Raw genomic sequence first — 27933 nt, 5'->3', positions numbered from 1 at the left:
CAGCGAGACCAATCCTCCGCGTGCGTCCTTAGCATGTGTTATTCTACATGTCTACAACGTGTTAGGCTGAAATACACGAATACCGAATGCTTGCTATCGAAAACTTAAAGGGGCCATGACACCCAATTTTCGATGATAATCTGTGTTATGTGGGTTAATCCTTGTGCATTCACAAACAAGGTGGCGAAAATTTAGCGCATTTGGTCGAGAACTTAATTTATAAAGGAATATTTTGATTAACACGCGAGCGGTCAGCGAGTCGGGCAACACTGGCGCACTCGCGAGCCGTGACGTAACAATCAGCTAGCTGTGCAAACGTCTGCATTCCGGCGAACGATATCGTTCCGCGGTCAGCTGCGCGTGAAATCGAGATATTTTAGCTTTCTTCACTTCGGCACTGAAAGTGAACGATTTGCAGCGGCTGAAACTTTGGTAGAAGACGACGGCTCCGCACCTTGCTGCACATGACGTCACACGCGCCATGGCGTAATGGCGGTCGTTGGCGGTGGGAGGGGTTTAAAGCTGGCGACTTCTGGGGCTTGTTTTGCACTGGAATAATCTTTTACGGCCCACTTTTCGTATCTGTATAGGCATGATAGACCCCTACTTCTAGTTTTCGCTGAAAACCACAAACTGATGGGTGACCGTGTCAGGGCCCCTTTAAGGAATATGGTCGCCAATGTGCCGTTCGCGCGGTGCATGGGAGCTTTCATACCAATTTAATCAACGCTATACAGGATTTACACAATAGAAAGGACAACCTGGACATCAGCGTTATGCTTTCATGAAAAAAATATCTTCCGTATTGCTAGGATACGACCTAGTTCTATGGAGTAACGCCGCCGGTGCATTTCGAGCAACGAAGGACCTTAGAAACTTTCTCAGATACAATGGTCCGAATGAGCCACTTCGGTTCAAATAAAGGGGCAGCCTTCATTAAGCAAAACAAAGCAACGCGAAGGAAACATGACCCTGTTGAATAGTGAACGGACGTGCCCACACGAAAGCCCGAACCGGTTACGATGAAAGGATGCCGATGAGGCTTGAAGAGGATACACCGGCGCTGTCTCCCTGCCCACCGGGAACCAATCTTGTTTCGCGAGATCGTCCTCTGGTTGATAATGGTGGCGGCGATGGACAGGACGCTGATCCCAATGCTCATTCCCTCTCCGTCATTAATCTGCCGACGCTGAACGCGCTGGATGCAGTAGGCGCAATCGCAATGACGCTGAGCCGAGCTTTGAGCACCCGCGATGGCTGTACGGCCAAAGCCGGCACGGCAGCAGACCCGCTTGGTGCGGTCCTGCGGGGCGTCACCAGAAGGCACTCCGCCGTGTATCTTCTGATGGGGGCACGAGAGTTATCTTTATCACCCCACCTCATTGGGCTTCGAGGAAGCGCTACAATGCTATCCTCCTCCAACAAAAGCTTTTCGGAAAACGTGATGAACGGTAAGAGAGAGAAAGTCAGGCAGTAACGTTGGTCTCGATACGAAGTCATCGCATTGCACCAATACAGGCCTTACCGATTGGGATAAAATCTGCCCCTTATAGGATGTATTATCTTTTTCTGCAAAGCCATTGCCTAGGTCTTCGCTTGCGTTTTAGGCTGAATCTTACTTTCTTCTACGCTGCTATATTTCTTTTTCTGTAGATACAAAAGTTTCATTCGAATTGTACAAATCTCAAAGGTTGTTTCCAGAACACACACATCCCTGTAGTAAGAGTTGTTTTGTCTGGCTGAAAAGACGCAGGGAGTGAGAACGGCCCACGCTGTGGCCGCAGTACGGATGATAACGCTCGGAGATGCGCTTCTTTTGTACCGCTTTTTGTGAACACAGATGGAAGCAAGGAAAAAGATGAACGCGATGGGATCGGTCAAAGAAGAGAGGATAAATGAAGGTAATCTCGCTCAATCTCGACCGCCGCCCTCCATCAAGCTTTATGAGCAACATCGGTCAACAGCAACGGAGTGCTGCTCGGAGAAACGCCGCCAGATTATAATCGGCAGGGCCAGTCATCACTGCCGCAGTTAATGAAGAAGGATCTCATTTAGCGCCACTTGATGCATGACGTCGAGCAGTACAATGCGGGAAACGGAGTATTATATGATTTATCCACGTGCTTAACTTTTTCTTGTCCTTGCTGCCGCCGTTGCTTTAGAGTAAGTGGAATGGTCGGATGTATCTTCTGTTTGTATATGATTTGTCGTTTATCTCTGCCTTCTTGAGGAATGGCCATTAATGATAACAAATAGAACATGTCCTAATAAGGCGTCATAAGTTTAGTAGAAAACACAGGCTTTCAAAACATTAGTGACCACATCTATTATTGTTATCGAGAAAGGTTTTTTGGGGCCATGAAGTAACGTGTAATCACCGCAATAATCTTGGATAGCTTTTAATTTTCTTTGCTAAAAGTTTCATTGTATATTTACATTAACACTTAATACATGGTTGTGTGCTTACTTACACATACCTACTGTATTATACGACTGAATTTATCCAATAATTCTTGTCCTTTTTCAAAAAAGGTTGAGGAATGTGCCGTTTCGCTGTTTTTTAACCTTAAGCTGTTCTAAGGATGCCCACCAAAAATGTCATTTTGCCGAAGTTTTTCTAACCTCATTCTGCCTTTCTTCAGTCAACTGACGACTGGTTGTTAAGCAGGCGCCACACAGTAGTTACCAATAGTACCGAGTTACTCAACATAAACCAATTACTTCACGTGCTGAAATAGCAATGTTCCGCCGTAGTTTAACTGCAGCAACGGCTTTTGAAAGCGTCCGGCGGGAAAGACAAAAAGAAAAGGTTCTTATACTCAAATTGTTTCTAAAGGCCTGCCCATCGTGCTAAGCTTATTATTAGTGAAAGGTGACCAGCAGATTGCAAACAGCAGTTGTGAGCAAAAAGCTTCGCTAATTCTGCCACAGAATATTATAGCTGAATAAGCGGAAGGCATTGCATGCCCAGAATTCCCTTATCTGGACAACAATCACATCATAGAATCGACAACGGGAAGTCTCTCATCGCCGTTTTTATATCATAGCTTCGTAATAACTGCCAGCAGCTGAAGGTTAGAAAATAATATTAATACACTCCTCCTCTAAGTTCTCTAAGTTGAGTATGACTACGGAATTGCCTGCGTAAATTAGGCACAAGGACACCATATTTAAGTTTTTTTAGCGCGTGCGAAAGACAAGGACAAGAAAGCGCTCGTATGTCTCTTTCTTTTCCTTGTCTTTTGTGCGCACTAAAAAGTTTAAATGTGGATACATACCAACTTGCCCAGTATCAGTCTTACTCCAAGGACACCAATTTCCATCCTGCTTGACGACAAGCACTGCACGCATCTTCGGACGCATTACTTGCTGCGTGAACAAAAACAAAAGAAAGAAACGCTCCTCCTAGTGCCTATATTATGTCTGCACTTAAAATGATAACGATGCAGAACCGTGCAATCGTATCAGTTTCACCGCCCACAAAGCGCTTTATTTTCTTGCTTTCATTTCAAAGGAAGAGGGCAAACAAACAGACAGACAAAAACATACCGGAAGCTAGTAAGAAGTTTATCGCAGCGCATAATCCAGGGGCATGAGCGAGGAATACCAAACGTACCTCCGCACACAATTCCACGCGCAATCGCATCCGCTGAGTGTGGTGCTTGGGTATAAATGAAAACGGAAGTCGTACGCTCCAACATCTTAGCGAAGTAAGGTCCGTGCAATAAAGGTGCACCACGTAGTCGCAAATGCGTTTCTTGCTGCTCCCTGCAGTGCCATACCCTTTCATTTATATACACAGCGTCATACTTACGCTTTATTCTGTATGTTAGGTTCGGGCATCGATATCGCGCGGGGTTATAAATCCCGAGGAAAAAAGGAACGTTGATAGCATTTGTTTTATTGTCAATACCCAACGCAAACGAGAAAAGAAAGAAAAGTAAAAGTCGATGGTGAGAACGAACGTCGCTGTTTGGCAGTGCGCTATAGTTTTGAGAACGAAAAGTGCGGCAGTGCTCGTGAAATCTCCATGCATCACATCCGGTACGGAAAGACTGCTTGAACGAAAACCAAAAACAAAAAAAACACAGCTATGCTGTGCTATACAACAATGGAGGGAGAGTGCGAAACTTCGGGTTGTGGGAGGCCGTGCATAAGGCGAGCTATGGCTTCGGCACAAATCCACGTGAATTTATCGCTATGTGTTGTGTTTTCTTCCCTGTAAGATGGAGTGGCTGAAGGCGATGGCTGCCTTTGGAGAGAAGCTGGATTTTTCGAGGATGGATTCTGAGGGCTGCGATTTATGCGCCCAGCTGGGTTTATGCTACTAGGCTCGGCCACCGGCAAATCCAGCGCTGAACGTATAGGCTGCCAGCGAAAAGTTCCGCACAGCACTGTGAAATAAAAGGAAAAAAAGTACGTGGAAAGTGATTCGAAACCGGAGGGAAAAACACCCTTTACCAATCTCGAACCCCTTTGCGTCTTGCCGCTCCGGTCACGATGCAGATTTTCAAATTTCTACAAATGCACAAATTCAAATGGGGAACCATACTCTTACGGCACACGTTCAAATTCTGCGGTAGCCATTCACTGCGCTTCATTTATGTCCACAAAGGTCTTTTGCTAAAAGAAAGCCGGAGTTCGAAGAGAATTTCTCAATCTTGGTGAATATAATGTAGTACATCTCATTGTTTGTCCGCGGTCGAAGACATCAAACGAGATTTAAGCGGGAAAACAAACCACGTTGGCATTTATTTCTGTCGCAAAATATCATTTGTGCTTCCCCTTATATGCATAACGTTCACAAGAGGTGCTTACGATGTTTTGAAAAAATACGCATCTGGGGCCGTAATTATGCGTGCCTAAGAAGCTATGTTGTGTGTATATGTGTATTAGACGTGTGCCGGTGAACGGCATTATGCCACAAGGGCAGGTCTATATCGAATAAAAAAAAAAAAGAAGCTATGTCGACATGCAAGCTGATTGGGTAGACTGTGCCTACAGGCACGTCTAAATTCAATTCAAGCTCTTTCTCCTATAAAAAAAAAACTATTTTGGAAACGATCTTTCCAGAAAATAGATATTAAGTAAAAAGTACCATGTGATGCCTGAATTGTGGTTGACATTGTATAAACCAATATCTTCGCTTATGTTACATTTCCTGGACCTTGAGTTCATATGCTCGGGAACAATTACATGCCCTTTTCTCCACTCGCGGCACTCATTAGAGCAGCGACTCAGCGTACCACTTTATTTTTTTTTTTAAATCAGCCGCAGTAGCCAATCATACACGTTCTGCGAGTTCTTCTGTCCGCATGCAGGGCTCACTATCTCGTTTCCCTTTTTCGATTCCTCATTCTCTTACAGCCAGTGCAGGGTAGCAAACCGGGATGGCCGTATATTGGACTCTAACACATTGACCATTCTTGTTTTTTCTCTGTTTCTATCTACACCAATTTTTTTACCACGTACTGAGCATATTTACCATGAATGATCTTTTAATGACAGCACAAAGTCATTATATCTCACAAAGCCGCGAAGATCTGTGACAGCGTGAATTTTTCTGGCAACAGTTTTTCATGCCATCATTGTACATGTCGAGACTGTTTCGGTTAAGCTCGTTCGTCTTCAAAGTTGAACTAAGTGCTAAACCGAGAGTACCGGTGACCCTTCTTTCCGGTCAGCTTCTTTGTTTAAAAGAAGACACAGTGAAAGTACTTAAATTTGCCCGATATGTCCTGGGTCCAGTAATTACACCGATCCGCATCAAGTGGCCGTGACCCGAAGCGTCAATATTTTCTTTTGCATCTATACTTCTTGTTACCCCTAAGGCAAAAGACTCAACACGCCCAGAGGGGTTCGAAAAGCATTCTAAACGCGCCGGAAGCAATATCGAAATTCGGGCCATTAACGTAATAAACAATCCCCCCTCGATTGGCCCCACATTGCACCTCGTTCAGATGCTTGATACGTCACGACAGAAGCGTTCCTTTGCGGAAGTAATTTTCCTTCGACCCTCTGGCTCTCCAAACTGCGTCAGTACAGACTTCAATCACGCTACGAGGCAGGGTGATACTGAAGTTTGGAGGGGAAGGGTTCTTGGGAGACCGTTATTGCTTATTGGTTTCCGCATGTCTCGAATTATAACTCACCCGCCTGCACTTAAGGGAACTCTTGCAGTTTCTGCTGAGAGAGTTTATGGTGAGCCATTTAGCGCAAGTGCTCGTGATGGAAACAAGCGTTCACGATGCTACTCCACTGCTTCAGCTCAGCAGCCTTCCTCTTCTGTCTCGAGGAGCAGCTCTGGATTCTTTTATGATGCGCGTTTCGCCGAATCGTATCACGCACCATGTTTGCTACGAGAGGAATCGCTTCCGGAAAACGGGATCCAGTGCCGTAACAAAAGAAAATGAACAACGAACAACAAACAAACGAAATAAGTTCTGGCACAGCCAGCATTCGAAGAGGAACAGCAACACGCAACGAGATATGCATGTCGAGGGTCCTTTGTCTTTCTGCGAGCACGCCATTGCGCTATCGGTCCTCGTAACGAGCGCCTCACTGCTTGCCAGATCAGTCATGCCAGTTTCCGCACCCTATCTTTCTTTTGCGCGTCTCGGCTCGCCTTCACTCCCTCGAGCTATCATATGTTTTCATAACGCGGCATTATGTTCTTCCTCTTCTTCCTCACGCACGCGTATCCCTATTCTCCAGTTTCCTCCTTTCGGTCCTCTCTCCTCCCCCACATATTTCTTCTCTTCGTCTTCTTACTCTCCAGAAGAGGTGACGTTGGTTTTCAGAATGCCAGCTCCGATCCGAGAGTACAGGAAGAGAGAGAATATTCGAGTGGCGCCGGAGTTCTTTTATGGCTCGCGTAGTTTTCGCGGAGCTCGCGATTCTTTGAGAGGCGACGTACCACGAGAGGAAGAGTTCGAGTGAAAGAAAAAGAAGAACTGTGATAGGAGATGAAGAGCAAGACAAGGAATATATAAACGCAAAGACACATCCACCAGTTGGAAGAGAGGCACGGCAGCTACTTGTTCACGGTTCCTCTCACTTACATCTTATTCAACGCGTGTGCCTTCGAAAAGAGCGCTGACGCAGCTCTTTTTGAAGAATCTGTTAAGGAGGTTTTTGCCTCGAGAACAAAAGAGAAAGCACTGAAAGCCGCGGCGGCACGACTGCTGCCACTGCTTTTTCGTTGCCTGCCAAGCGCGACTCTTTTTTACGTACTTGTCACATCCTCCTCCGAACTCCTCCTCTTCCGCTACTCCAGTCGTCTTATTCCCGTCCACTGCTCTTCCTTCTTCCAAATTCTCTCTCTCGCCGTCACCGTGCTTTCTCTCACACGTCAATTTGCCCTCGGGACAGTTTTACGGAGCCAGCCAGGGTTCTTTGTATCTCGCTTCAGAGTCCCGTTACTCAAGAGTCAAAAGCTGATCTGCGTAGCTCCTCTTTCCCGGCGTCTTTCTTTCTCTTCATTCTGTCGTTCAGTCATGCCGACCAGCATTCTGTACATATGTTTTCTTATATGTCTATTTTTTTTCAACTTTTTGGTTCACACTTCGTCGCTTTTCCAGAAAAAACCACGTGGTGAGTCCCGCTGCTAAAGCACTTCGCCCTCTGCTTCTTCCCATATTTCAGGATGTTCTCCCTTCCTCCTGTTTTCAGGCGACTTCTTTGTTCTGAGACTTCTCAAGGGCGATTACAAGAAAAGCGACGCTTTCCTTTCGAGACAGATGACCCGGGCAGCTCAGCGCCGTACGGAAGTCGCCAGAAGCGTTTTGAAATCAGGGAAACAGATGAGAGGAGTGCAAATTGCGGCGCCACAGTGTCGCACCCGTACGCGCTACGAACAACACCCGCCGTTTCTCCTCCCTTCTTTTCTCCCTGGTCTCTTCCTTCTCCCGCGGCTCTCTGAGTGCCGTGCCGCTCTATGTCGCCAGTGAAGCCGTCTTGTCCGGGAGGTCTTCATTTTTCACTCACGGAACGGTTGCTGAAGACGTTTACGACGTGGCCGTCCGGCGGTCGCGACAGTGAGGCGTCTCTCCTTTACCCTCCGGGTTGTGCTCCAGTATACGGCACGTCGATCTATGCATGTCGCGTGCTCGAGAAATCGTCGACTGCGTCGACATTTCCGGGTAGTTCTTGATCGTTATGCACTTCATGATCGCAGTTCAGTGCATATGTGTGAAAAATCTTTCTTCTTTTCTTTTTTTTTTTTGTTGCTGCATTTTTAACCGTACTGCGTCTATTTTCCCGCTTGCGCTAAATATATGCCACAAGAAGCTGCGGCGTTCTACTGCTAAGCGCGAATCATAAACGAATCATTAACGGTTGCCCGGTCTGCCTGAACCGAGCAGGCTGAATGCCGCCATGTCAATCGATGACGTAGCTTACATGGAGCGGAAGTCGACGGGAGACTGAGAGAAATATCATTTTTTTGCTGTAAAAAGCATTACAACATTCGCTTTGCAAAAAAGTGTTAGTTTGAACTAAGTTTCCGCTACGTAGATTATAATTACGACGTGCGCATCACAACCATGTGCGTACACATTTTTGTTGACTCCGACGCGATGACTGCTTAAGGGTGTATTTCCTTTCGGGGGTTTAGAAACTTCCCCTAGGACAAACTGATAAAAAGGAGGACACAAAAATAGAGGAAGTTAGTTACTGTAACTGTTAGGTTGGCTACATTCCACAAAGAAATATGCCGCGCACTAACCGCGCATATTGAAATGCTAAGATGCATTCGCGTCGCGCTTCTGTTATCTTCAGTTTATTTACTTATGTTTATATATTTGATCTCATTTGCCTCAAGGTTACAGCACCAAGCGATGGCTTCTTCCAAGTGCTTTAAAGCACGTCTTCAAACGCAGATGTACGTGCGAAGTCAAATATTGTTTTTGGTGTGGCTTCGCCACATAGAGACAACTACTGCAGAGGAAAACAGCATGGCGGACAGAAATGCCACCATCATGGCGACAAAGATGCGTATCCACAGCCAATTGCCCTCGCTCTGAAAAAAAATAATAAATAAATAAATAAATAAATAAATAAATAAATAAATAAATAAATAAATAAAAACACATCTCTTTTCCATACATTTAGTGTCACGTGAACGATTCAACCGTCCAGCAAAAGCCGAGGTCAATGCTGTTATTAAGATGAGGTTTACGTTAGCATATGCGTAGGCGATGCACGATGTATGGGCGCTCCACGAACAGCGAAATACACATGACTCTATTATTTATATCATTTTGTTAGTTATAATGCAAAAGCATATATACGTTTTGATAATGAAGTAACGCGAAGTTTTGTTTTCTTTCATATTGGCTTACTTCAAGTATAACGCAGTTCTTAATATTTTGCTGAAGATAGGAACGTCAGTAATTAGGGGTGAGTTAATTGCAGTCCCCTAGGTGTCAGGAAGGGTGTGGCAGAGACGCAGCAGTTGAGGAGATGATGGTCAGCTTCTCTGCCTCATAAGTCTCGTGCAGCTCTCGCTTTGCACAACTTGCTGTAACACAGTTACGTATACGCCATATTCTGCGCCACATATTTAAAAGAAACAGACACTGTATTGCGTTAACGGTGAAACAAGGCCAGGCATCTCACACTGTTCAGTCATTCCTGTGTAATGCGCATACGAAGCAATTCCATAAAAAGAGAAGAACACGTTGTAAAGAAGCTTCATGGTCTTCCGCATGTACAATTTTGTGAATCCAAAGCCGGAAGTTCAGTTACTAGCAAATGAGAGCAATATATATTTACAGACGTCGCAGTAGAAGTAGCAAATCGTCACATACACGCTCCAATTTGCTGTAATTGAAAGCAGAGATAGCGTTAATTTCGGCACCGTTTGTTCTTACAGTAAACTTGCGAGCGTAGTTTTACGTCGATAAACAAGAACATGCACTAAGAAGTGCCTCAAACACACAACAATATACTTCGCTAAGTGATACATTACGTGATTTTAACACTTATCATTCAATTGTTAATTCGCTTTTGCTGTTTTTCAGTATATTTCATTTTATTTAAAGAGCTAGACTTTCTAATGCCGCCATTTTTTCGCTATTCATTTTAAATGGCAACATAACTTATGTGCGACCCTCTTAAGAGAGTACGCTTGTCACAACAGCAATACGCCTCACTTAAATTTGTTTTCTTAAGAACCATCAGTATCCCGATTTGATAAGCGAGAATCTTTGTTTTCCAATTGCGGTACGGACACATCTGCTTCCGAGGGCACTTGGCTACCATCCTGTATTAAAATCAACGAATCTATGTGGTGATTTGTGGAACATGGTTTTATCTGCGCGTAATTAGGACAGGACACCACAGAAACACAATGGACAGACACCAAATATCAACTTTGTTTCTTGCTGTGTCCATTCTTAAAAGTGCGCCGATAAAACTGTTCTATAAAGCCACTAACCAACCAGCTCATGTTAGTCTCATAAATGGTTGAGTGCATTTGCAAATTATCTTCACTTATAGTACCAGGCTCCTCAAAGTTCATCGGTTTTTCGAAGTTCTTTTGTACTACGCTTTTCGTAGCCAAGCCGAACCCTGTCAAGCTAGGCCTCTGAAACTTCTAACATAACGACGGTGCAGAAATTTCCCAATGGAACCCTCCAGATGAGTTTGCAATGTTCCTGGGAGCAGAAGAGCTTTTTCTAGCAGCTTCCGCATCATCCGTGTAATTGCCACGCTGTATCGTACGCATAAGCGATCATACGGAACAGCGCATAACGGCGCGTACCTGCGATCCGTTTGCCGTCACCATGATGTACGCGGACCCGGGCAAATTATGGGGAACAACGCTCAGCATGCTCGCATCGCCCCTTGCGATTCCGAACCCTCGCTTCTGAGCGCGATACATTCGTGACAGCCGGATGAAGCCTTCCAATTTGCGTCCAGCGTCGGACTGCACGAGGAATACGCGGAGACTAAGCTCATCGCATGATTGCCTTCCCCGCAACCCGCTCGTCGTTTCGCGCCGCTTGGGGGCGTGAGAACGCGTGTACGTTTAGTGGAGGTAACAATTAGGAAGTTTGTTTGGGTCCATCCGTCTAAGTTATCGCCCGAGAAACGTAATACCAGAAGCGGTAACACCTTCGTTCCTCGACATGCGTGCCGTTGCCCTACGCATACGGATTTTTTTTTTCATGGTTTCAGGATCTATTATCGAAACACGCGCCGTACATTGCGTGCACCAATTATTTTAAACTTTTATGGCCTACAATAATACGTACACGCAGAAGGATGTCTCAAAGTCGTGAGACTGAGTGCGAGATCTCTACTTAGATGGCACATGGTAGAACAGCGTCCTTTTGAAGCAATGGTAAATGCAGAAAGAAATGAATATACAAAAAGGTGAAGTGAGCTAGATAATAAATATACATGTACGACGCAAAAATGAACCAAATGCCAAAAATAAAACGAAATACTTATAGGTTTGAAAAAGCATGAACGCAAGGTCCCTTAAAATATGCGAAGCCCCTGTGCCACGATAGAGTCTTTGCAACGCCGTCTATAGCTTATCATTGGTGAAAGATAGAGCATGCTTATCTTTCATGAGCAGATTCTAAAACTCGTTGAAAGCACGACAAAAAGAAAAAAGAATAAGAGTCGCACTTGTGCTTGTCCCTTGCTTTCACTGTAACTGGTTTCCGCGCGCTAGCAACGTCTGCTCACGAAATTATTATAAACATCCTGACGCTTATCCTTCTGCTTACCCTTTTACGAGCAGTGTAAGTATATTCCAATTTTCAAGCCGTAAATATGACAATGACCCTTTGAGCGAATCACGGTGTTCAAAACTCCCGAACGCATTAGTCATCAACACGTTGAGATTAGCAGATCCAGAGGTTATAATTATTAAATCAATATTAGTAAATTAAATTGTAGTGATACCATAAAAAAGGGAAGCAATGTCTACGTGGCCTGTCAGTCACTACAAACAAAATAATGTTGGTTTTCCTAGAGACAATCTGCCATTTTGGCCCGACAGTAGTGAATTTGGATGTTTTCTAACAGACTTTTAATTTGCCTAGTCTCCGTTTAATTAAACAGCAAACTAGGCAAATTGGTATCTATTGATGTTTAGGAATTTAAATGAACCAAGTAGGCCCTAAATATGCATTCTTCGTAGTAAGGACATCGTGAAGGGGAAAGACGACACATGTGTTCGTATTGTGTTCTTTGGTTATCATTGCGCCTTCGCCCATTCCTAAGAATAAACACATGGGTGTCCGTATACTGTCATGGCGGACAGTTCGGACACCCATATGTTTATTCTTACGTTAACGGGTCAACGGAGTTAGGTTAGCTTCCCATGAGAGAGTTGCACGAAACATAATGCGCACTGCGTGAGACAAATTAGCACGTGGTTTGAACGACATAATGCTTACAGCGTTGTTTCAACAAATACTCGACATGGAACGCTCTGCAGTAGTTACCGGGCACATCGAGAAATCGCCTCAAGGTATACCATGCAGCGGTGCGGTTGTTCATAAAGAAACGCTCGTCCTTCCCAGATCGACCGTGCCCATCGAAAGGAACGATGCGCACCATGTGTCAAAAGAGCACCATGCGGCGTCGATTCGATAGATGATTTGCCATCCAACTTCACATCCCTTTTCATGAGCAAGGCCGAAGGCTACACGCACCATTTTGAACCTTTCCTCCGAACTCATCCGGTGCGAGCATACGCTAGCTCGAGCACCGATTCCCCACAAAGCCTAAACGTGACTCACTCCACGTTTCGAGCGATTCCTCGGTTCCGCCACCCAATTTTCCTTTACAACGTCCTCGGAAATAAGGCCGCTTCGGGCCGTCGCGACTGCGTTGCTGCCCCTTGCAAGAAGAAACGTGCCAGGGACTTGGGCCATTACGTTTCCCCAGCACCACCGTTGGGATGGGGAGCGACGGCCTGGGAAGGGTCTCGCGGAGTCTTCATCCTGCGCATGCTCCCATTTCTCGCTCTTTTTCCCACCACGAGGCCGCGCATTGAGCAACAGCCCTCGCCCTAGACGAGCTCGGGAGCGTGGCAGCTGTGGGGGACCATAGCTCTTAGGGGTGGTCATAACTAAGAAAAAAACGTCGATCAGTTATTCCTGAGGTAAAGGGCACGGCGCTTCAACGCGGAAGGGCACGCTCGCGACCCCGAGAGTAAGAAGAGAGGAGGGAGATATTAGACGCACCGTAATGAACGACCCTGCACAATTCTTTTACCTGCACTGAGATCAGGGCCACGATCCGACGATCTTCGGTTCTGAAAACGGTCTGTTGTCTAGATTGTTCAGCGCATTGCGTGGACCGTTGCGTTCGGTCACAAAGCCATATTTTAAGGATCCCCGACACATTGACCACGAAGAGTTATTAGAAAGGAAAAGTGACGATCGTTAGCACGCGAACAAATAATACTTATGTTTTGCGGTGAATCAAACAGGCATAAATTTCATGTTAGACATCAAACTGGGTGACTCGCTAAACAAGCTAATCTCGCTGTATCCCTGCTGTCATTGTCGCATATGTGCATGTGACAAAATTTCCTTGACTTTCATATTTGTTTAGGCATAGTATCAATGGAGCGAGGTATTTAAACAAATCGTCTAACAGCGGCAAGGTCGGCCGTTGCTGCGGAGTATGACGATTTATTGTCATAACCTTGATTTACCTGACATAGAAGCTGCTCAACAGCGCCTGTAAACCGAGGTAATCGTTTCAAAACCGTGCCTGAACAAAAAAGCAGAATCTATAATTTCACATTCAGAAGCAGAAGGCCATAACCACTGAGCTGCAGTGGCGGGTCAAAAAAGAATCAATCAAGCCACTGAGCCAATATACGAGCCAACATAAAACGAAGTTACCCTTTAGGCCACGTGGTCTGAACTACCGTAAGGCGGTTACGTTTCCGTGAAGGTCTAGTGCTAACGTCGTCGTGGGGCTCTTGGCTATGTCACGCGATAACCTTTGGAGATCGGAAAACTACACATTCAGCGCGCCTCGTTAGCGTTTCGAGCTAACTGGGCAAAATTGCACACGCAAACACTCGACGCGCCGTGCAGCAGCAGTCACTAATGGACATCTATCGTGGCATACGAAGAGAGCAAGAAAAATCCAATCAGAGTAGAGAGCCCCGGTTGTCGACGGACCAACGTTCCGTGGTACCGGCACAATCGTAATACAATGGCGGCGACAGCAGCAAAACGTGCCGTGTAGTAGCGGGCACGTGCGCGCGGTTTTGCTCACCCCGGCGAGCAATACGAACGGCCGCAATCCGGCTTTGAACCCAGAGTAGCGGGGCGCGTCGTCCAGTGACAGGTCTTTGTTTTGGACGCCCCCACGGAACGCTCATTTCTTCTCGGAGCGCAGACAGGCCGTATTTGTGTCCCCCGCCACACTCTTCCTTTTCTCTCTCTTTCTATATTCTTGTGGCGTATAATAACGAACGGAGTCGCGAAGCTTCGCCCATTTCATTAGTGGCTCGCCATAAATCTTCACGCTGTTCTTTCTTTCCCCCGCTTCAGCGAAAGTGGCTCTCTCTCTCTCTCTCTCTCTCTCTCTCTCTCTCTCTCTCTCTCTCTCTCTCTCTCTCTCTCTCTCTCTCTCTTGCTCGCTTCCCGAACACTTTCCGAATGCGAGGGGGCGAATTGACAGGCCACGAGTTCCCGTGATATCGAGGTTTCGAACGTGAATGGTTCTGTTTTCTTCATTAAGTCTTCACGCTCGTACGCATGGCTACTGATAAGAGTGTAGGTAGTTCTGTTCTGCTCTAAGTGGCTCGCTGTGGAGAGATTGAGGTGTATATCAGCCCGCCTACTCAGTTTCTATAGGTTCTACAGCACAAAAAATTCCCTGGACAGAATTGTGTGCGTGTTAACGCTTTATTGCAAAGTGAACTGCAAGCCAACTCTCCACTGCCGTGTTAGTTTCCTTGTTTCAGTCTGCTATGTCTTTTCTTTACTTGCTAATTTTAGGTTTTGTGTATCGGGAGTCCATGCTCGGTAGAGTTGTGTTCCGAACCAGCAGCGCAATCTCTATGTGGGTTGCTTGTTACTCCACAGTTCAGAGGGCAACCTCTGCAGAGCTACACTGTTACTTCATGTACCACTTGTTTTGATCATAATCATCATCATCCACTGCATAGTCGACTGCAGGACTAAGGCCTCCCTCAGTGGTCTCCAGTTACCCATCTTGCTCGAGTTTATTGCGTCTTATGTCTGCGAAATTCCTGATTAATCGGTTTCGAAAGTGAAGGTGGGATCCGACTGGTGGTAACACAAAGGGCAGATGGATTGAATGAACAGGAGAATGTGCCTCAGTCCGGCATTCTGCCTGAGGCACTTTCTCCTCTTCATTCAATCTATCTGCAATTCATCCATTTTGTATGATATTCTCAGCCGTCTTCCGTTGCACATCTATTGCACCAGCGGCATTCCCTGTTCAGTGACTTCTGATCACTTCAAGCCTCCAACTTGACATGAATTTCTGTCGGTCACGATTTGTTATTACCTGCCAGATGGTGGTGGTGGAAAAACTTTATTTATTGTGCAGGGGAAGGGGTAGAATTACTCCGACCTGTCTATTTTGATTTTGTAAATTGCTTTATCATGATCAGGGACCCTCTCACTATTTAACCTAATAAAAAAGCGATTGCACGTAGTCTAGAGGCTGGCAACTAATCATAAATTCTTGTTATCTCGCTAAGATACCAAATATTAATTTTGTCTTCACAGAAATATTTAACCCCTGCTGTTACACTTTCTGTACTTGCTGCATAAATTAGTGTCGTTAATAAGCTGTTCATTCTCGCCTGGCGAATGACGGATAAGAGCACGTGTGTTTCTTAGACGCCTTTTTACAGACGCCCGAATTCAGACAAAGACCTGTCGAGGCATTCTCCATTCAAACATTTCACAGACGAGGCTACGGCGGCTACATTCTTTGCACTATAACCTAATTCCTTCGTGCGAGAACAGCGTGAGCGTCCACTCCAGGGCTTCTCTCCTCACACCTCCGCATAAACGCCGGCAGCAGCCGCACTACTCACGGCGGCGCTGGCATCGTTATACGGCGGCGGCAGCAGGAGTCGCCGCCGAACGAGCATCGTGCTCCGCTCTGCTCTCCTGCGCAGAGCGCGCGGTACGTTCGCATCGCAGAGGAGGTTGACTCCGTGTGGCGCGTACGGGTGCGGCATGTACGCACGTACGCACTGTCGCTCCTCTTTCTTCTCAGAGTGCGTCGAGCGTCGAAGTGGTGCGTGGTGTGTGTGGTGCACAGCTGGCCTCGGGCGACGACGTTCCAGCTTTTTCTTCGCGCCGGTCGGCGGGACCGAGAGTGGAGAACGACCCGTAGTGGCAACACTGGGAGAACGCCGCTGGATTACGATGCGCTGGGAGTAGTCATTCACCCCCGGTGTTTGCTTGTCGAGAACCGTGGCATGACCGCTACGTAGCCATGGGAGGCCACTGTGATCCCCGCCTAAGGCGGGTCGTCCCTCGGATAACGGATTTTCGGATTAACCTAGCCCTTCTTCTCACCCTCCTCGCTTACACGGCAGACGCCTCCAATGCACGTGAGTGGTGTTTATCTTGTCGCGCCTTCCGTGTTTGAGTAAGTTTCTTTGTTGGTCGTGCGGGGGGTGCTTGTACGTGCGTTATATGTATATCTACGCACGCGTGGGTCGCGCGCTTGCTTACCTGTTGTAGCTGCGAAACCCGAAAACTAGTGACTACAGTAGTGCCACGTACAGTGTCAGGTAAAATATATGACAGTGAGTGACCCATAGCGCGCGACTCGGCGAAATAATCTTATTAAATGGTATAAGGCATCAAGCGCCATGACGCATTCTTAGCGAATATATATCTATAGAACTGTGGGCCGAATTAACCATCATGATTTTCGCAAGTATAGAAAATGGCGAAATTACAGCGCGATCCACGTGATCTCGCTTACAGTCACGACCACTGAAAATTGCTTTAGTCTCATTGAACAAATTGAAGTATCGTTGCGTAATAATAGCGCGGCAATGCCGTGTTTGCAAAAATGCCATTTTCAGTTTACAAGTATCCGCAGACCTCCTTCCCGCTATATTTCTGTAACATGTCCCTTATTTCTCACTTACCTCGCAAGCTTTATATAATCCAATTTTTATTAGTGTAATATAAGAAGATATCGGCGCAAAATTAAGGTGCCGGTGGCTCCTTAGCTCTTGACTGGGCCTCAAATACAGCGTGAGGGTTTCAAAAGTATAATTATGCTGATAATATTCAGCCTGAAGTGTTACATCACTTGTGATACGAAGGCCATGCCCCTGCACGGTGGTCTAATGGTTATGGCGTTCGATTGCTGACCCGAAGGTCGCGGGATCGAATCCCGGCCCCGGCGGCTGCATTTTCGATGGAGATGAAAATGTTTGAGGCCCGTGTACTCACATTTAGGTGCGCGCTAAAGAACCCCAGGTGGTCGAAATTTCCGGAGACCTCCACTACGACGTCCCTCATAATGATATCGTGGTTTTGGGACGTTAAACCCCCCAGATATTATGATACGAAGGTCATGTGCGAACAAAAAAAAATGTAGCGCTGCAGACAACACGAGAATTCATCGCACGGCTCTCCTTAAGTATATGATGTTACAAAACATGCGGCCCTCGAAACTGTCTTATATTTGTCCAGAGCGCTGAGTATCTCTTGCGGCAACGAGTGCTGTTGTACGGCCTTGCGCGCGACTCACTTAACGAGAACAGTGGCCAGGAAAATACGCCTCCTCGAGAACGGGATCTGGTCACTTAAGACTCTCAGCCGCATCTTCGCGCGCGACATTCGGGACGTCGCCTGCGAGAATAGGTCGCGATTGGCGCCCGCAAGGAGCTCACGGAATAGTTGTGTCCATAAAGCGGTTCCTGCTGTGGCGCATGAATTGAGCGTAGCGCAATACATCACGGGCGTTCAGTCATGCATCGCGGATATCCAGCAGGCGCACTTTTATTTCTTTATTTGCGCTTTCAGGGTTGCTACAACGTTCACGTCGTATTCGTTTCTAATTGCTTGTTCGACATAGTCTGGCCACTACATGTGTAATCAGCCGAGTCAAAGCTGCGTGCCGATCTCAGACGCGTCGTCATATCCGGTATCCAAGCAAGTCGATTCGACTTCCACACAGTGTACTCGTCTAGTCATTGACGTCTTCAAAAAATACAAGTTCCAGAAAACGGCTGTTGTACAGATTATACAGTAGACATAAAGTAGGCTACTCAGCCAAGAACCCCCGCTTTTAAATCAAATGCGCAGTGATAATTTCTGTGCTGTCACCCTTATTATTGGCTCTAAAATGCTTTAAAATCCATCAATCGAGTTTTGGTAGCGACCATCTAATTAAATGGGACAGATAACAGCGGCAATGAATAAGTGAATCCTATTCGGCGTCTCGATCAACTCACGCTACTCACTGCATTACGTGCAGCAGAGTTGTGTTTTTCAGAATAAAGAGAAAGAAGAAAAAAAAGACCTCAAGCAATTCATTTTGTACCACATACGGGCTCTATCTTCTTGCGCGTTTTCAGTCATGGTCCGGGACATTCGTCACCGGTGACTCTAGCACCTCCTTTGCTATGGATTGTGCCGTTCCTGTGACCCAGGAGTAGAGAGAACCGTAAACGTCGCTCAAGCGGTCTAGTCATACAAGTTCGCTGGCTTAAGACGAAGTTTCTGCGAAGTCGTGATCCACCAATCAAAGGAGACCTCTCCCAGCCATCAAAAAATGGCTTACTAGTGTTTCCTCAATCCGCGATGGGAAGAAGCGACAGCGAAGCCGTTCACATTTTAGGAAATGAGACACAACAGCCTCACGTGATATTGTTTTCGTTCACATAGCACACCCGCGTAGGCGCCTTGAAAACAGCCAGGCGTGCTGTACATAAGGCGAGACGAGAAGGGCGGCAGATTGCTTCGAATAAACGCACTATTTTGCAAAAACCCAACAGAAGAACGGCATCAAAGCAAAGCGAGGCCCGCAGGACACAGCGAACTAATAACCATTTACTAACCGTTACAATGAAAGCAACCGTTCAGCTTGCGTTCTGTGTGTCCAGCCCCTTTCTCTGAAGGCGTTCCTGGGTTGTCGTGGAAAACACCCTGTTTATCCGAAACACCGCTTTACTGACTTTCAGCTTTAGATGGTGACGCAAGCCTAACGGGCTTTTCTAGCCGCCAATGACGGCGATGATCGCAGACGCGGCGCATTTCTGTTGTGCTCGTTTCGGCGGCTGCCCAGCCCGAGCAGAGGGCTTAACCTCCGGGCTCTTGCTCGCTCAAAACGTTGCCGCCGCACCACAATCGCGAACGCTGCCCGCACCGCTGGCGCAGCGGGCGAGCCCTGAATGGCCGCAGCTGTCGATGCAGGGTAGGGGGGGGGGGGGGAGCGATGTGGGGCCAGCGCAACACCCGACCGCCACATCTCCCCACCCCCCCTTTCCTCAACTTCAACCCGGCTCGGGGTGCTGACTCTCCCTTAGTCGAGCCAGGCATAGAAGACTCACCACCGCGCCAGACAAAGCAGCATACAGATCACAATGGCCATTCTTCTCACAACCGTTGCGGCGCGCGATTCGGGCGAGCCTGCGATGTTTGCGCGATCATAGGTCTGTGCATGCACCTATAAGTAGCCCTGTTGCTTTCATTGTCAAATGTGTTTGGTGCCAGATGCATGCAGAGTATCCCGGACCGATTCTGTAGTCTACGCTTAGCCTGGAGCGATGCTTTTTCGTTGCTTTTCGCACTGTGCAGGGCACAATTTCGTCTTCGCGCATGCTTTCCGTGACTTTCTCTTTCACCTTTCTATTTCCCTTTTCCCTGCACAGGGTAGCCAAGTCTATGCGTTTCTCCGCTTAACATTCCCACCTTTATTTCTCGATAATATACGTTTCTTCTTCTTGATTTCAACTATGATATGGATATAGGCCGGGCACGTAGCACGTCGGCAGGATAACCGGTGGTCATTAAGGGTAAATGACTGGATTCTAAGAGATGGCATACGCGTCAGGGGGAGACAGAAAATAAGGTGGGCAGATGAGATTAAGAAGTATGTAGGTATAACGTGGCAGCAGAAAGCACAGCACCGGATTGATTGGCGGAACATGGGAGAGGCCCTTGCCTTGCAGTGAGCGTAGACAGGCTGATGATGATGATGATGATGATGATGATGATGATGATGATGATGATGATACGTTTCCATTTATATGGAGCCGCGTTTACAAAGCACCTTCTTTGTTCTGATCGATGCTGTTTCTTGAGCACGAAGCGATTCTCGAATATGAACTCTCGTTTTAAAGGAACACTCTAGAATAGCGCAAGGAATATAGCTTAAAGCTGCATGAATACATAAATACAGATGTATGAGCGAAACACTACTGCCGCGCTTTGCTATTTCAATGGAGTGCATAGCGCGCCATGGACGCCATTACAAGCATCAGTCGTGCGATTGTAAAGATGGAACAGATTAATTTATTATCCGGGATCGTTTTCTTGTTGGGCTAGCATCAACAACTGTATTGAATAATGACGTCCATATAGTTTTTTTAGCTTTTCGGCAGATAATGGGGCTGTCAAAACAGTTCACTGATAAACCACCGCTCTCGCGTTGCTTTTCTTTATTTTTTAACACGAAAGTGTTTTACGCCGGTGTCCCCCAAGACTCCAGTGAAGTATTTCCGTCACGGATATGAGGTTGATAAAATGGACGCTAACGAACGAGAAACAAACAAAAACCACCAGATAACGTTGTGTTACCGGGAATCAAACCTGCGACAACTCGGCCCGTGACGATAAGTGCCCGCCGCCGACTGCTTCGAATGCGATATTACCGACTAATAAAACTGCTGCAATAAGCGCTGCAGAAAGGCAGCGATGTCGACGGCCGAATGTCGCGCCTTGGTGGAGCGAGACAGAGGCCAGCGGGACGTGGAACGCCTTCGCGCGTTCGCGGCTCAAGCAACGAACGTCTGCCTCCCGTGTTGCTTTAGTCCAGTGCGGTAGTGTATTCATGAGCAAAGGCGTAGGTTACCCTATTACTTGGGAGCGCACACCGTGGCGCTTCTCTTCTTAATTGACGACGCTTTGAAGAAGTGCATATCGAGTACCAGTGTTTATTGTGTGCTTGTTGATGTGTTTGCGCGGGATTCATGGTACGCTGTGTGCAGGTATATGCTAGCAACTTCAGGTACCACAACGGTTAAATCATGTTCATATGGGCGTTAGTCGTCGCAATGGCGACGTGCCACTAGGCGTCTACGTGGGTGCGTCCACGTCAGACGATGCTATGCCTGCCAAACACCAATAGACATTGTACATTCTCTCATATATTACTGCACAATAAGCACTACTTCTGTGAAGACACGTTTCACTTTCGTGTTATACAGATCCCTATAACGGAGGGATCAGCCATGTTTTTTTTTTCATTATTTTTAAGACGCCTCAAGCTCGAAACTCGTTTAGCCAAGTCATCGGCGATTCTATTACCTAGGTTTTTTGCTTACCGATACAAGAAATCAAAGAAATTCACCAAATACAAGTGCACGCGATTGGTGTCTCGCATCCGCTTGGTTATTTTTCGAGGTGCATAAATTGTCTCTCAACGCACGCTCTCCCGCCCAAAGACCTCACCGTTCTCCGCGCAAAGAGCCCGTTCCAATTTGCTTTCGAGTGCAGCTTGACAAATGCTGCGCCCACTGAGCAAGCTTGCTTCGTCGCGGGCAGAGCATTACGAAGTCTGTCCGTTTCAGTGACGTAACTTATAGTCTTGTCAAAATCACTCTCGGAGCCGGTCATTACGTACCAGGGACACCGGAACAGAAAGAAAAAAGAATTAATGCTCAGGAACCCAGAAATTCAGGCAGAGGGACAACAGATGACAGCATGCGCTGAAGGTTCGGGCGTCGCTGGAGCGCACGTAATGTCAAGATTAATTTCTCAAAAGAAGTCATTAAAAACTACCGCGGAGCGACTGTGCTCCCCTTTACGTTGCAGGAACGCAGAAAACGACTTCGCCGCTGGCCGATTAGCTTCCTTCTTTGTCCCTTAGCAGCTCACTTATAAGTTTTGGAAATTACGGACGCAATCAGTTTAGCGCAGCCGAAAAGCAGTGTCAGCGGCATCGCGCTTGGGTGGAACCCAATGTCGGCTTGGGTTCTCTGCTACGTTGGAACAACAGCTTCCGCAAAGCTCACTTCTAAAACTGGCGGCACAGCCTCGCGAAAAGGAGACAGCATTGGCTAGAAAGGAAACGCGCGAGATGACGGATAGGGGAAACCACAATGGAACCTGGCGGACGCTCGACTCCTTTCTTTGAAACAGCGCTGGTCACTCGCCGGGCACGTTGCCCTTTTGTCTCCAAACACCTGCTGCACGCTTATTGCGCGTGGTGCACATAAACACACACAAAGTTAAGATTCTGTGTTCATACACTTTCAGAAGAAAATTGTGCAGCGCTGTTTTGAGAACGCTGGAGCTTTATGAACGCTGCGCTTGAGCGTTATAAATGCTGGAACGTTGTGAACGTTGTAAAAAAGACTGTCCTTGCACAATCCGCAGTCTAGCTCGCATAGCAGCTGGAGAGTTTGCCCTGGTGTTCCGTGATCGACCGGCGCACGAGGCTTAACAAATCCTCTGTCAGGCATGACTCACCTGTCCTCCCTCCTGCTCTCGGTGCGTGCGCATTTTAACGGCGGGGGCCCGCTCGGTGCTTCCTGGAGTACGCGCTGCTTGCACGCTCTTTTGTGGCTCGCGTTGCTATAGACGCTCCCAAAAGTGGACCTGCATTTGTTAAAGGAAAGAAAAGAAGTGCGCTCCCTTTAGTCTCAGACCATACACACCAGACTTGCGGACTGCAGCGAACGTGCTTCTGTATCTGTGGCAATGGCGTAGCGCGAATTGCCCTATCGGGAAAATAGGGGGCGAGCGAAGCTTCGTCTGTGCGTGTGTGAACTACTATTTCTCTTTCTTTCTTTCTTTCTTTCTTTCTTTCTTTCTTTCTTTCTTTCTTTCTTTCTTTCTTTCTTTCTTTCTTTCTTTCTTTCTTTCTTTCTTTGTATCGCATTGCGCAGTGCTCCCTCCTAACTTTTTCCTTCTTCCATGCCGGGAATTGGGCCTTCACCCACGCACTGATCAGGGCAACACACTTCTGTTGCGACAAGCAACAACGACAGTCATGCGCGAAACCATGAGGCTAACAATAAAATGTGGCAACGCGAAATGACCAGTGACCTCGATAAAAGATCAGGTTGCCATATCGGAAACTGCTGATCGCCGACAAGCCCACGATCGACAGAGCATCAGTTATTGGAAAATGGCGCATAACAACTACGCATGCGACGGGCGCACCTTGGAGGAATACACTTCTGTACGCTCGCCAGCGCCGGATTTTTCGCGTATGACGCCGATATATGTGATCTATGAAAGCTTCACCCGAAGAGTGAGTATCGTCCGGTACGACACGCGATGAAAGGGGATCCCTTTGGAGGGTTTGCTCTTGGAAAAACACATCAACAAATGAAGGGGAGAGGGAACTGCATACTATATAAAAAAAGCAAACAACGGCAGGAAAGCTTCAGTCAGCGCTTTCCGAAATTTTTTATTCCTTCTTCAATATCCCCATTAGGGTATGCCCCTAAAAGACCTAACGTTTCAGTGGTCAGCATAGAAAATGCTGCATGGCTTTTGACATGCGTACCTTGTGTAGACAAAGACCACAATGTCATATCGCGCACAATAATCGCAGATGTTAAACACTTTTCAAGGCCGAGCTGACAACCTTGGAACAGGCTGAATTTATGAGTAGTATACCGCTTTTACGGCACACAGTGCTTTGGTTATTCGATTATGCTGTCGAGGTTATTATACTTATTTATCTAATGACGGTGTTTACAAGAAAACCAAGGAAAGTATGGGATGTCATTTGTAGTAATTATGATGTGAATGCGAAGAAAGAAAAGTGGACGAAAAGATAACTTGCCGCGGGCAGGGACCTCACCTGCGACCTTCGAATAACGCGTCCGATGCTTTGAGTACACATGTACACTACAGAAAGTTATGTCACGTTATGAATCACTATGTTAAGACCATGATTGAATGTAGCATGGCTGCTTCATCCTTTTCTTTCTCTTTTATATAGAAACAAAATGAAGAAAATCTCAAAATTTTTGTATTACGATAAACCACGTTGCTCAGACAGCATATGATTGTCGTATCCACACAGCCACACAAACTCAGCAACCGACCAAGGTAACCTTTAAAGGGTTAAATAAGCCTCCAGAGTAAGTCGTGTTTCGAAATTATGCATTCTGTATAGTGCGTCTTTATGCTATGTCATATGCCACGAAGTGGATCTGGAAGTGAGTTAGCTGGTCGAGCAATCCATTCTTCTATGTCGATGTCATTGTACTTATTTGCCTAATGACGGTGTTTACTTGAGGCGGGAGATATAAAACCTGCAACACTGATTGGCGTGGCGCGCGTAAGACTCTCATTACTCTTATTACACTCAAGGTGACCTACAATGACAGGGTTGTCAAATAGAAAGAAGCATTTTATCGACAGTAATTCAAGATGTAGTTATCAGTACGCCATGATCTGCGAAGCCTTGCCGTTTACCTTTCCTATCAAACTGCAACACTGAGAACAGTTTCAGTATGCCTCCGCAGTACAACGCTGTCCTCATGTCTACTCTTCCCGTATCTTCATACGTGCAGTAGCAAATCAACCGAGCGAGACGGGATTGCTTTGGCACGCTCAATAGCAGTCGAGCTGAACATACAGATGCGGCCCAGCGCGCTCCTCAGCATGCAATGCACGCCGCCTGCAGCCACATCATTGCGTGATTCGCGGGGCCAGTTTGTTTCCCGTAATAAGCAAGGCCGTTCTAATTTACGACCGGTGATGGAGAAGCGCGAACGCGCGTTCGTCGTGCGGCAACTCTGTTTCGCTTCCGAACATCAGCGCTAAAGTGATTGTCGACGCTATATGGGCACGAACGCGACGAAGACCAGTTTCGGCGTGCTCTCTGGCGCTATCATTACAGGTTACGCCGTTACGTCTAACATGTTTGTTTTTGTTCTGCATGGTTTTATTTTCTGCATTGTAACAGTGTAGCTATTTTCTTCCCTTCTGTTCTTACTGCACTATCGGCACGAATGGCTCGTAAAAATAGGCATATTTTACGAGGCGAGACATAAGCCGGCGCCATACGTCAGCAAACCATTTTTTTTTTTTTACACTTTCACGTGAATCGTGTGTTTACGAGAAAGATGAGTCCTCGAGCTATCATTCAACGAGGTGGAAAATATGGTGAAAAAAACGCAGTAGTTCAAGCTACCTTGAATACGAAGTTGCAGAAGTATAAGAGGAAAGTTAGACGATACTCACAATTAAATAAAGAAAAGAAACACTTATAACACGACGCATAAATTGTCTCAGGTGTTTCGTTCCTCTTATCAGTGACCTGATGGTAGCCCTCAAAATAAATAGAGAGAGAGAGAGAACGGCATATTGAATGTATGTAGACTTCGCACGCGATCCGCCGCAGTGGTGCAATGGTTGGAGTGCTCGGCTGCTGACACGAAAGTCGCGGGTTCTAACCCGGCTGCGGCGGTCGCACTTTGGTGGAGGCGAAACGCCAGAGGCCTGTGTACTTAGATTTAGGTGCACGTTAAATAAATCCAGGTGGTCGAAATTTCCGGAGCCCTTCACTACGGTGGGCCTCATAATCATATCGTGGTTTTGGCACGTAGAACACCACAAATTACTATATTAGGCTACACAAGCGAACAAATGCATTCAATATACGAAGCGCTACAACGAAGATCTGTACTTTTTGCTAAAAGTGACATCAGGCAGTAAACAGGTACAAATAATGGATACATATAGTACATGTAAAATGATAATTCATACGAGTATAGCAATATGCTGGTTATTTCATAATGCATGCAACATAAAAGGCAGGGCCGATAGAAGCTCGCGTTACTATAATTTACGTCATCTTGCGCCATCGTGCCGCATACTATCCTGTGAAATGTTTCGCCGGCTACGTTCCATAAAGCCGTGACATTGAACTGACTTTCCATTGTAACATTCGAACCATGAGCAACACGGACGCATATTGGTTCAAATGACGTTTCGGCGCCCCCTGGAGAACTGGCGAATGCTCACCTCAATTCTGCAGGCCTTCCCAGGGTTACGCCGCAACGCTTGGTTTTCTATACCGCGGCGCTCGCTTTTAATTATCCGCACCGTCCGCTGCGCGCTGAGTGCGCGTTCCCGCAGGAAAGCGTGCGCGCGCGTGCGTCTCTAATTCGTGAATCGTCGTCTAGCACTTTCTTTGCATTGTCTTTCCGTCTTTGTTTCGTTCTACAAGCCGCTATCTTAGTTTTCATTCTCAGCCCGTCGACCGTACTGGCGCAAAATGAACCTATGCGTGATTCAGTGAGGTCATTACGCCAGTCGCCGTCCTTTTCTCGCTGCTACTTTCTTGGGAAGCTAGATGTTAGCGACTTGGTGGCTTTGTCTCACATTGCTTCTCTACTCGAAGTTCTTATTTTTTCATCTATGTATGCCTTAATTCTCCGAGGTTCCGAGGTTTCCGGAAGAGCCTTTCCTTAGCGGACGTAACTGCCGTGTCTTGGAATAATGGAAGGATTAAACATGATTGAGGCGGGGAGTCCTCGGGGTGAGCCCGAAATTAATGCGCGCTGGAATACGACGCCGTAAGGAAATGAAACAGCGCTTCGTTTCGTGACCGGAAAATGAATCCGCGCTACCGTTTTTTTTTCTTTATTATATATATCTATATATATTGTCGGCTGCGTTCCGCCGGGACGTTAGCCTTTCTTCGGCGTCTTTCTGAACAGCAAGGTTTTCTTGCTCTTGCCCAAATGTGGTTCTTTCTTTCTCCTTCCTCCTTTCTTAATTGACTAGGGCACAGAAGTTACGAGTCTTTCCTGACTTTAAAAGGGACACTGAACACGTTTTATATTGAGTCGTGGCTTTTGGAAGTACTTTTTTATCTTCATTCCACGGAGACGAACAATTTTATTGCATTGCGTGTTTATAATAGTTGTTTCTTTTATTGCGATAGCAATTATATGGACAGTCTCGGCTGGAAAATGTCCGTCCCCGTCGCCGTCATTCACCGTATATGTATCAGTATGTATATATATAGAAAAGCCACAAAGAAAAAGAATTCAGAAATTATTTTTATTATTACAGTTCTCCTGGTTAAGCTCATTAGTTATCGTTTACATCTTACTTTTGCTCTCGTTTTGCTCCTGTGCACTTAAATGTTAATGCGTTCGCGCTTTTTGTGATAGTCTCGTATAAAAAGAATGCCTCAGCCTCAATTTCTAAACTATGTCTTGCTTGGTACATGCTTAACCGTGCCTTGACGTGTTTGCTGAAAGCAACCGCATTTCAAAGCGTTAACAGGCTAGAAAGCGATTACTTTCGCGCAGCGGTAAATCCGCGGGCTGGTTAAAATTGTACGAAACAATAAAAAAAGCTAGTCATGGACAAATCACTAAAAATGAGCAGTCCTCCACCATTTCACCGGTTCTGAATTCGTTTATTTCGGTCGCATGCGGACTCCCGCGGAGGAGACAACCATCTTCTCAATAACAACTTCTTCCTCGCGATGTTCGCTTCTGTACAGTACTCACGAACTGAAACGCGAAAATGCAGGGCTAAGTAACGCACGTACTTTCGTTTTTAGCATCCACATTTCGTGCCATATCGCTGTAAGTTAGACTTAATTGATCACTTACGCCGGTGCCAACATTACCTTTAGCGGCCAGGTTTGCAGCCACATGGCGCGGTTGACCCCAGCGATTGCTCATAGCTGTCGTTACACTAAAAAAAAAAAAGAAGAAAGAAAGAAAGA

General features: G+C 46.5%; 1 protein-coding gene across 1 annotated transcript in view; it reads left to right on the top strand.

Moving 5' to 3' along the window:
• The first annotated feature begins 16136 nt into the window (after window positions 1-16136).
• Window positions 16137-27933, top strand: part of LOC119394230 (protein sax-3) — a 232786-nt gene continuing 220989 nt past the window's right edge. Inside the window, exon 1 of the mRNA XM_037661517.2 lies at window positions 16137-16585. Coding sequence (XP_037517445.1) covers window positions 16468-16585 — 118 coding nt within the window. The 5' untranslated portion in view covers window positions 16137-16467. The remainder of the gene's footprint in view (window positions 16586-27933) is intronic.

The sequence above is a fragment of the Rhipicephalus sanguineus genome, chromosome 5, assembly GCF_013339695.2.
Source record: "Rhipicephalus sanguineus isolate Rsan-2018 chromosome 5, BIME_Rsan_1.4, whole genome shotgun sequence".
Taxonomy (NCBI): Eukaryota; Metazoa; Arthropoda; class Arachnida; order Ixodida; family Ixodidae; genus Rhipicephalus; species Rhipicephalus sanguineus.
This window is presented reverse-complemented; position numbering and strand designations above follow the sequence as displayed.